Here is a 10,053-nt window from a genome sequence, read left to right as displayed (position 1 = left end):
TTTTTTTTTTTTTTTATAATATCAAGTCTTGTCTGCATTTTAATTTATTTCATGTATTTTTTTTCTCACTAACATTGCTTTAATAATATTTTAAAATATGAAATATTATTTTTTATTATATAACTATAATATTTTACTTCTTTATCTTAACAATAAGTTAAAAAAACAGATCAAATAAACTCCAAGAATAGTGGAAAAGAAGATATTTTAAAATTACATTTTCTTGTAAAAGAAACCTAAATGTATAAAGTTATTTTAATCTAAAGAACTCTAAACTTTTAACACTAATGATAATTATAACCTGTAAATTAATAAGATCTATTTATGTTCATTCATTCAAATCTAATCTATGTTTAATTCCAAACAATATAAGATGAGATTAATAAATTGGCATTTGATGTCAAACATTTACATTTGAAGATGGAACTGGAAGAAGCTTCATAGAATCGTATCAACAGAGACTGAAGCTTTGATCCAGATTCTCTGAAATCACACGGACTTTGCAGTATAGGAGTGGAGCACAGTGGTAAACTGGCGTCCAGTCCGAATCGAGCGATGGCGGAGTTCCGCCACTCGACCTCCCTAGGAAACCGAGCCACTTCGTCTCCGATGAAGCGGGATGACGAATCTTCTCCATTCGTTCCCGACAGACAGTCCGACACCGAGACTTATGATCGTCATTCTAAAGATCGAGTCCGTTCGTTGTTATCCAATTTTCACTTTATGTGGTCCTACTTTGGTGAGGAAAGTAGGTTTCAGCCTCAAAATTCGAAGATCTCACTTCTCTTGATCTTCTTTACTCTTCTCATTGGCTTGGTTTCAATCATTTCGTTCCTCAGTCGTATAGTAAGTACTCTTCGTTTTCATTCTTTGACCAATTTAGGAAGGCCTAGGACTAGAAAGAACAATTCCATTTTTTCATTAGATTTCGCAACTGACGCGCAGCTGTTGCTGAGCCACTGAGTAATTACGTGGCCTAGGACTAGATTCTGGCACTTGTTTTCTTAAATGTATGCATATGGAAAGCTTCAAAAATATTTTATTTTAAACATTCCTACATAGTGTCTCTTCTCTGATGCTCAAGGTGTTTGCTTCCAGTTTCACTGAGTAATGCCAATGATCTCTGTATTTGCTTTTACCAGTCATGAGCTTGTTATTTCACTTTGATCTTACCATATATGGAAGTTTCTCACTGATCAGACTGGATTCGCTTCAATGTTCTTTCTCGCATCTTATATTAACAGTGCTATTATGTTCATGATCAAAGGATTAGATAAATGTCACATTAGCGGTCACACTTTTCTTAGTATATTGTTGTGAGTATCATATCATGGAACTCAACATATTTTCTTCATTTCCTTTGCAGAATTCCCCTTACTTGTGCACAAAAGAAGGCATTGTTCTTCACTGCCCTGGAGTAAGTTATTTAGATCAATATTCTTGACATTGTTATTTCACCCGAATCTTCTTGTAACTTCTTCCATGTCTGTTGCCTTTGGCATCCACTAGGTTAAGGAGCCAGCCTCGCTTTGGGAGAACCCTCATTCAGCCACCACTTCATGGAAGCCCTGTGCAGAGCGGCGTGTTGGTGCAATTTCAGGTTTTTGGGTTGAAATACATCTAGTCATGAATTCGTTAATAGTTTCCACAAAAGAGAAACAAATTATTCCATTTGTTAGACAAAGTCAGGTCTCATTGCAAAAGATTATAATTTGCAAGATACTGATCTGTTATGAGCACCCATAAGTGGGTTTGAGCTAGAATTTGGATTGTATGAGGAATATAAACTCTTGGTGTGAATGATTGAACTTTTTCTATAGTAAGTACTAAAAATATAAACTTGGACTAGATAAGGGTTTCTAATTAGGCTATGAGCCTATTGATGAGCAATTCACATTTCATGTCTTATGTTGCATGGTTCATATCTTGCAGCACATAAATTTGTTCTTAATATGTTACTGGATCATTAATTGTTGCACTAGCTCAGAAATTATTCTGTAACTATTTGGAGAATTTGTCCTCTCTTTAAATTTTGTTCTAAAGGAATTCAAGCAAAATTTTGGTCTTTATGCTAATGCAATAAAGCTTTGTTTAATCTCTCCCGCTTCTTTTGCTTTCCGCAGATGTTGTGCAAGAGAATGAAACAAATGGATACATATTTATACATGCTGAAGGTGGTCTTAACCAACAGAGAATAGCAGTATGTTGATTGGTTTCTAATATTTTTCCAACTGAGAAGTTTTCTCCATTCTCCCTTTAACGGTCTATTTAACTGTATGCTTATTTTATTTTTTATCGCTCTCATATATAATTGTCAGAAATTTTGCCAATATAGGATTTGACCAATTTTTAGGTTTCCGTATTTTCACCTTGAAATTTTCTCAACCACACCATATATAATCGTTGTACTAAGTATGTTAGTTGTTATGTTTGTATCATGTTATAATTGCTTTATTGTATAAGGTTTTATTAAATCTCATTAACCAACTGAGCATACTTCTTTGGTATGGCCTGTATAGTGAGGCCGCAGGTTCAGCTTGCATGAGTTTTGTTTGTTCATGAAAGGGCTTGTATTCAAGTTCAACCCTTGAGTAATAAGAAACAATTCAAAATTTAACCTTCTTAGTTACTCGTTAAAAATGGGCTGGACTCTTATTTCGTTGTTTCCTTCAGTCAAAAAGTAGAGTTACTATCAACATCTACTTGTATGCAGATCTGCAATGCTGTTGCTGTGGCCAAAATCATGAATGCCACCCTTATTTTGCCTGTCTTGAAGCAAGATCAAATATGGAAAGATCAAACGTGAGTTATTTTGATTTAGCATGACCATTACCATGACTTACTATAATGATTTAGCATTTCTTGTTGACTTGCTCGTAATATCTCATATTTCTATATTTGCCTACATGTTGTCATGTTGGTATATGCTAAATGACGAGTCATTGCTTCATTTGGAAACACCAAATAAATCACTTTTCTCATTCAAATGTGGATTCAGAGCTGATCAAATTTGAAAATGGGGATATTAAAAATTCATTGACGGTTTCTCTATCAGATTCATATCCGGATCCAGATTCAGAAACAAAGGGGTCTCCAATATAGGGTCATTCATGTCTTAAAGGAACTCTCTTTTCTCTAACCTTCTTCATAATGATTGATGTGCATACCATTCTAGGCTTTTCTTTAGGGACAAACAGTCAAGAGATGCTCCTCTATATTTATATTACACTGTGTTCTATATATTTACAGGAAATTTGAGGACATATTTGATGTTGATCATTTCATTGACTACTTGAAGGACGATGTACAAATTGTTCGTGATATTCCTGACTGGTTTACTGACAAGTCAGAGTTATTCACCAGTATTAGGTGAGGTAGTAGTCTATGATTTTAGTGCTCATTAACTGATGTTTTGGTATCGGAAAGGGTTTAGGTCGAATATTAGCACATCAATACTGGCTAGGTGCATGCTTTATATCTGAAATGTTTGTGCTCATATGTTAGGCGGACAGTCAAGAACATTCCGAAATATGCCCCAGCCCAGTTCTATATTGACAATGTTTTGCCTCGGATTAAAGAGAAGAAAGTAATGTCCCTTAAACCTTTTGTTGATCGACTTGGGTAAGTTGTGGACTCTTTTTGCAAGATAATTCTCAAGGAAAATGAGCATTTTATAACTGGTCAATTTGATCTCAGGTATGATAATGTTCCTCCAGAAATCAACATGTTAAGATGCAGGGTAAACTATCATGCACTAAAGTTCCTTCCAGAAATTGAACAGATGGCTGACTTACTAGCATCACGAATGAGAAACCGCACAAGCGGTTCAAATCCTTACATGTACAAAAATAAACTTTTATTTCTGAATCTTGACTCAATCAGTAGTGTGGTCAATTTTTTGACAAATATATCCAAATACTTGATCAAACAGGGCTCTCCATCTTAGGTTTGAGAAAGGGATGGTTGGGCTGTCCTTTTGTGATTTTGTGGGGTCAAGAGAGGAGAAGTCTCAGATGGCATTGTACAGACAAAAAGAATGGCCTCGTCGGTTCAAGGTGCTCCTGTATTTTTATATAATATATATTTTTTCCTGGTTTCCATCTAAAACAAAATTACCAATTCGATTATCCTCCTGCAGAATGGTTCCCATCTATGGTCATTAGCACTGCAGAAGCGGAAGGAAGGTCGCTGCCCTCTTGAACCAGGGGAAGTAGCCGTGATTCTTCGGGCAATGGGCTATCCAAAGGAAACCCAAATCTACGTTGCTTCTGGTCAGGTTTATGGTGGTCAGAACCGGATGGCGCCCCTAAGGAATATGTTTCCATATCTAGTAAGATACTTATATCTCTGCCATTCAAATTGTTCACTTAGGGCTTGTTTGATGTGGTTTATTTGGACTTAATCCAAATAAACTATTATCTCATTACCAATCACTTCATCAAATCATTCAAATCATAAACTAAAATACCAAAATAGACTCACTATATTCTTTATAATATTGGCCCATTTGGCTCCATTTTCTTGTTTCTGGGTCTTGATTTGGATCTAGACGAAAAACTATCAATAAATTACAGAATATAGTCCATTAGAGCTTGTTTGATCTTGGGTTATTTGGATTATTTCAAAATAATCCTCTATCACATCACACAATAATCAACTCACTAAATTAATGAATCAAATTACCAAAATACACTTAAATTTTTTTTATAAACATTAAATTTTAAATAAAAAAGATATTTTAGTAGTTTAACCCAAATAATCCATTTTTTCGTCAAACAAGATTTTGAAATCGTAACTTTTCTTCTTCTTTCAAATAACCCAAGATCAAACAAGCTCAAAGTTTTGCTTTTGAGCCACATTAAATATTTGACAAAAAGAAAGTGCTTACAAAAATGTTTGTTTTTTTAAAAGGTGTTTGCAAAGAAATTATTATAGATTTTTCATCTAGATTTGGATCTAGAACCTAAGGAATTTTAATTGGGCCCAATATTGTAAACATCAACTAAGGAATTTTCAGTCATTTTACCCAAATATACCAGTTTTTACCAAAATAATTACTAATGATATTTTAATAATTTTACCAAAATAAAGGTGACAAAGGAGGAACTGGCGAGCAAGGAAGAGTTGGATGGATTCAGGAAACATGTAACTAGCTTGGCAGCTCTAGACTTCTTGGTTTGCTTGAAATCGAATGTGTTTGTGATGACACATGGGGGAAACTTTGCGAAACTGATAATTGGTTTCCGAAGGTACATGGGTCATCGTCAAAAATCCATAAAACCGGATAAAGGACTGATGTCAAAATCTTTAGGGGACCCTTATATGGGTTGGGCCAACTTTGTAGAAGACGTCGTAGTCACTCACCAGACTCGAGCTGGTTTGCCTGAAGAAACTTTCCCCAATTATGATCTGTGGGAGAACCCTCTTACTCCCTGCATGTGTAAAGCGTGAGTTAGTTTCCAAATCTTACCGACAATATATTAATACTGGTGAGGGTAGAAGATGTTTTAAGGAAATTTGAGTGTTAGAGGTATAGGTTTGTTTGTGAGATTTCTTCTGTCACGGATATATATAGTTGCAATTTTGTATCATTAATGATTAGCTTCATTTTCTTTATGTCATTCATTAAAGATATTTGTAAATCCAGACTACTCTTTGATTAACCATTTTCACTTGGTTATTATTCTCTTGGCTTCTTACTCTTGTATCAGGGATTGTAGTTAGTCTTTGTATGGAAATAAAAATGGATTCAAAATGATTTGTTTATGGATTGCCAGTCATGTATTCCGAGAGATGACGTAAACAATAAACAGAGATTATATCATAATAGCATATACATTATAGACATTAGTTTATATATATCATTCACATTAATATTCCGTTGTTTAATTGCAAAATTATATATTTAAAAATGCAAACTGGTAAAAATCGTCATCTCTTTTAAATAAAATCAATAAAATGTCCTCCATAAAAAAAATAAATGATTTTCCTTTTTAATGAAAAATCCATTAGAAAATTTATTAATGATTCTTTTAAGTAGTATTTTATTGATCTTTTGAATTTAGTTAGAATGGGTAGATTGGTTCTTAATAATGAGACAAAATTGCTAGCCTTCATTTAATAGTTTCTTCTAAAAATAAATTTGGATGTGACCATTCTTCTTATATGATACTTTCTTAATTGTTTGAAGTACTCATTAATTATGCTTACTAATATACTTTTGTTTAAAAATATTAAATATTAATATTCCATGCAAAATCAAAATCAGATAAAAGGATACTAGTTTAAAAAATATTAAATATTTATGCTTCATTTAGGTAATTAGGTTGTCTTTTTTCTTTTATGTTGTTTTGCAAGAAACAAACTTTAGAGTAGATTGAGGAAGCATAGATAATGCTCACATTCTTCACCTAAGAACAAAAACCCGAAAGTGAAAACAATCTTTCAAGGTATTATCTCTAGACTCTACCCAAACGAGCACAGATGAAGAAGGCCGTTGCTATCTTCTTCTTCTCCTTCATTTTCCTCTGTCAAAGGTATGACCTTTTATATGTTGATTGAACTAAAAACAATATGGAAATATGTTATACCCAATTCATGATTACCAATTTTAAGTAGAACTGAACTTGATTTGATAAAAAAAAACGATGGTCTAATTGTAGGGTATTTGCTGATCGTGCTAGCTTTCCGCCAAGAGGTTGGAACTCTTATGATTCCTTTTGCTGGACAATCTCAGAAGAAGAGTTTTTGGAGAATGCAGCTCTCGTATCACAGAAACTCAAAGCTCATGGATATGAGGTCATCAAATTTCAGTATAGAATTTTTTTCAAAAGGAATCATTAACTGTTAAATTTTTAAAAACTTTATGTCCAATGGGTTTATGCAGTACGTTGTCCTCGATTATCTGTGGTATAGAAAGAAAATCAATGGAGCCTACACTGATTCAGAAGGATTTGATGTAATTGATGAATGGGGAAGGATGATGCCTGACCCAAATAGATGGCCTTCATCCAAAGATGGGAAAGGTCTTTCTGAAGTGGCTAAGAATGTTCATAATATGGGTTTGAAGTTTGGTATTCATGTCATGAGGGGTTTAAGCAAGCAAGCTTTCAATGCAAACACACCCATTCTGGATATTGACAAGGTGTTTCTATGGATACAACTTTTTTTCAATACTCAAATCATTCTAGAACTAGAAATTGTAGTTGGCTTTGTTTGAGCACAGGGAAGTGCTTATGTTGAGGATGGAAGGATATGGTATGCGAAGGATATAGGTTTGACGGAGAGGGCTTGTGCGTGGATGAGTCATGGTTTCATGAGTGTGAATACGAAGCTCGGTGCTGGAAGAGCCTTCTTGAGGTCTCTTTATCTACAGTATGCAGATTGGGGCATCGATTTTGGTATGTGGATGTCAAATGGTTGAAATTTTTATATGTCAGTTATGCTTGAAAAATGGTCCATGTTTAGACAATATTTTGGTTATATTTTTAAAGTAAATTAGAATTGAGTGAAAGCTATGATTGAGTCGGTTGTTTTTCGACAGTAAAACATGATTGTGTATTTGGCGATGACTTGGATATAGATGAAATATCAACTGTATCCGAGGTATGCAGATACTACTACTAAGTTTTTATTTTTAAACTTTTTACTTTGCAGAATCATAATTTTTTTTTTCTATGTAGGTTTTAAGAGGATTAAAACGTCCTATATTGTATTCACTTTCTCCTGGAACCAGCGTGACACCAGCAATGGCAAAACGTGTAAATTGTTTAGTCAACATGTATAGAATAACCGGGGATGATTGGGACACTTGGCTGGATGTAGCATCACACTTTAACATTACAAGGTGGATTAAATCATTTGTATGCAAACGAGTTTATTTCTGATTTTGTTTTTTTTTTTTCATTTTCTATGCTTCATTTGTTGCACAGAGACTTCTCAGCTGCTAACATGACAGGAGCAGCAGGTTTGCTCGGAAAGTCATGGCCTGATTTGGATATGCTACCTCTCGGTTGGCTCACAGATCCAGGTCATATTTCTTTATTTGATCAAAATGGCTTCTTCAGAAGAGATCACTGGAAAAGCTCGCTATTAACAAATTATTTGGTTTTGGAATTGCGTTGTCTAAGCAGTTTTACTGAAATTTTGTTTAATTTTTATTATGATTTGGTTTGTATATGCACTCCAGGGTCTAATGAGGGTCCACACAGAAATGGAAGACTTACTCTAAATGAGCAAAGAACCCAGGTTAGAAAAACTAACCCCGGATTGGAAAATTCTACATTTATTAACTGTATGAATCTTGTTTCTTCTTCTATAGATGACTCTGTGGTCTATGTCGAGGTCCCCTCTAATGTTTGGAGGGGATATGAGAAAACTGGACAAAAACACACTTGCTCTAATTACTCATCCTACCCTCCTGGAAATAAATTCTTTCAGCTCAAACAACATGGAGGCAAGTCTGTTGATTAAGTTCAAAAGGACGAGAGTAAAGGAATTATAATCTTTTATATTTATACAGTTTCCATACGTTACTGCCTCAATTTCAATCCAATTTGGAGACCAAAGCATGGAAAACACGAATTTGGGAGAAAGACGTGTTTTCTCTTTATCTAGCTGCACTAACGTTGATGCAAAAAGCTGGACATCTAAATCCCTAGATGATGACACTTTACGAGTCTGCTGGAATGATGGAGGCTCGAGCGGTGATGAGGAAGCTTTCTGTCTATACAGGAGAAACCCGGACATGGAATTGTAATGATTCAATCTCCTTTATTTATGTTGGTTGGTTTATTAACATTGATAATGATCTTTCCTTTTTTCCATGGTGTTGAATGAATCAGTGAGGATGATGATGAGAAGGTGATGATGAAAGAGCGGTTAGAAGGAAAGATGCAGTTGTTAGCACGGAATCAAATGGATATGTGCTTGAATGCTTCTCCGAGGAGAAGATTATACTCCAAAGAGATTGGAAGAGGTTCTTTTTCGCCTTGCAAATGGGATGCCAACCAGGTAAAAAGTGGTAAAGTATATAGATTTAAATCGGAGTTTCTTTGTTTTTTATCAAAAGTTGAAGTTTTGTATAGATGTGGGAGTTGAACTATGATGGTACCCTAAGGAACAATTACTCTGGACAATGTGCCTCAATGAGAACAATAAAAGGCAAGCCATTTAAATATCAGAAAAATCATTAGTTCGGAAATAGTCTATTCTTTTATTGTTTTTGGGTGGGAACAGTTAAAGCAACTGCTGCTGCTGTTGGAGGGATTCGTTCATGGATCGCGACAGGAAGAGACGGTTAGATGAATTGATCTCTCCATATAATACTGGATTTTATAATGTAATGTATTTTGAACTGTTTTATCCATTTTTTTTTATTGTGTGTTCTTCAGGAAAGATATACTTGGCATATTTCAACTTGAATAGTGAGAAGACTGTAATGTCCACAAAAGTATCAGAGGTGATAAAGGCAGTAGGGTTGAGTAACATTAATGGTGGAGGGTGTTTTGGGAAAGAAGTATGGAGCGGAAGCAACATTGGTCCGAAAGAAGAATCTATATCGGCATTTGTGGAAAGTCATGGATCTGCTCTCTTTGTTTTGAACTGCGGTTAGTTTTCATTTTCTTGTGGCTGCATCACTGATTATATATATATCTCAAATGAAAAGTAACATCCTTTGTTGTTATTATATATGGCAACTTTCAAAATTAAATTTACTATTAGAAAAATGTTGATCAAATTGGAGCTGTAAAAAAGGTTCAATTCAAGCCTCCATTAAATTTGAGTAGCCGAGTTAGTGTTATGTTTTTGATTCTGTATAGCAACTCATCGTAAATATTAAACATATTTCTAAATTTTTCACAACGGAAAATTAAGCTTATTAAAATTAAAATCAAGATGTCATTAAATTCTAACTAACAATATGTTATGGTCTCCAAATTAATGTTGCGGTCTCAAAATAATTTCAGCACCCTCTACGGTCCTATTGTGCACTTGAGCTATATTTCTGTTTTTTAGTCTAATATTCTGTTTTATTTTAACAAACTGAATTCT

The 10,053-nt window shown here is 34.3% G+C and overlaps 2 protein-coding genes across 3 annotated transcripts; both read left to right on the top strand.

The window, feature by feature from the left end:
• Nucleotides 1-390: 390 nt before the first annotated feature.
• LOC124922169 (protein PECTIC ARABINOGALACTAN SYNTHESIS-RELATED-like) lies at nt 391-5,682 on the top strand. Its single transcript, XM_047462898.1, has 11 exons — nt 391-846; nt 1,367-1,417; nt 1,510-1,600; nt 2,124-2,200; nt 2,714-2,802; nt 3,250-3,369; nt 3,505-3,621; nt 3,697-3,840; nt 3,932-4,055; nt 4,139-4,330; nt 5,092-5,682. The coding sequence occupies exons 1-11, from the start codon at nt 556-558 to the stop codon at nt 5,449-5,451; spliced, it is 1,656 nt and encodes a 551-aa protein (XP_047318854.1). The 5' UTR covers nt 391-555; the 3' UTR covers nt 5,452-5,682.
• Nucleotides 5,683-6,367: 685 nt separating this feature from the next.
• Nucleotides 6,368-9,772, top strand: LOC124919987. 2 transcript variants are annotated; one of them, XM_047460366.1, is made up of 14 exons: nt 6,368-6,536; nt 6,663-6,798; nt 6,887-7,144; nt 7,226-7,400; nt 7,544-7,605; nt 7,683-7,846; nt 7,932-8,029; nt 8,189-8,247; nt 8,321-8,455; nt 8,522-8,754; nt 8,844-9,012; nt 9,087-9,162; nt 9,238-9,297; nt 9,393-9,772. In XM_047460366.1, the coding sequence occupies exons 1-14, from the start codon at nt 6,484-6,486 to the stop codon at nt 9,611-9,613; spliced, it is 1,899 nt and encodes a 632-aa protein (XP_047316322.1). In that variant the 5' UTR covers nt 6,368-6,483; the 3' UTR covers nt 9,614-9,772. The 2 variants fall into 2 exon arrangements, with proteins under 2 accessions (XP_047316322.1, XP_047316321.1); XM_047460365.1 differs by having other exon boundaries at nt 6,657-6,798.
• Nucleotides 9,773-10,053: the final 281 nt, after the last annotated feature.

The sequence above is a fragment of the Impatiens glandulifera genome, chromosome 1, assembly GCF_907164915.1.
Source record: "Impatiens glandulifera chromosome 1, dImpGla2.1, whole genome shotgun sequence".
NCBI classification, from domain to species: Eukaryota; Viridiplantae; Streptophyta; class Magnoliopsida; order Ericales; family Balsaminaceae; genus Impatiens; species Impatiens glandulifera.
The sequence above is the reverse complement of the archived record's forward strand: the minus strand, read 5'-3'. Positions and strand labels throughout refer to the sequence as shown.

Coding starts and splice junctions, on each gene's coding strand:
- LOC124919987 (XM_047460365.1), top strand. CDS start 6,484: ATGAAGAAGGCCGTTGCTATCTTCTTCTTCTCCTTCATTTTCCTCTGT. Junction 7,145..7,225: donor CCATTCTGGATATTGACAAG/GTGTTTCTATGG, acceptor GTTTGAGCACAG/GGAAGTGCTTATGTTGAGGA. Junction 7,847..7,931: donor TCACACTTTAACATTACAAG/GTGGATTAAATC, acceptor TTTGTTGCACAG/AGACTTCTCAGCTGCTAACA.
- LOC124922169 (XM_047462898.1), top strand. CDS start 556: ATGGCGGAGTTCCGCCACTCGACCTCCCTAGGAAACCGAGCCACTTCG. Junction 847..1,366: donor TTTCGTTCCTCAGTCGTATA/GTAAGTACTCTT, acceptor TTTCCTTTGCAG/AATTCCCCTTACTTGTGCAC. Junction 4,331..5,091: donor GGAATATGTTTCCATATCTA/GTAAGATACTTA, acceptor ACCAAAATAAAG/GTGACAAAGGAGGAACTGGC.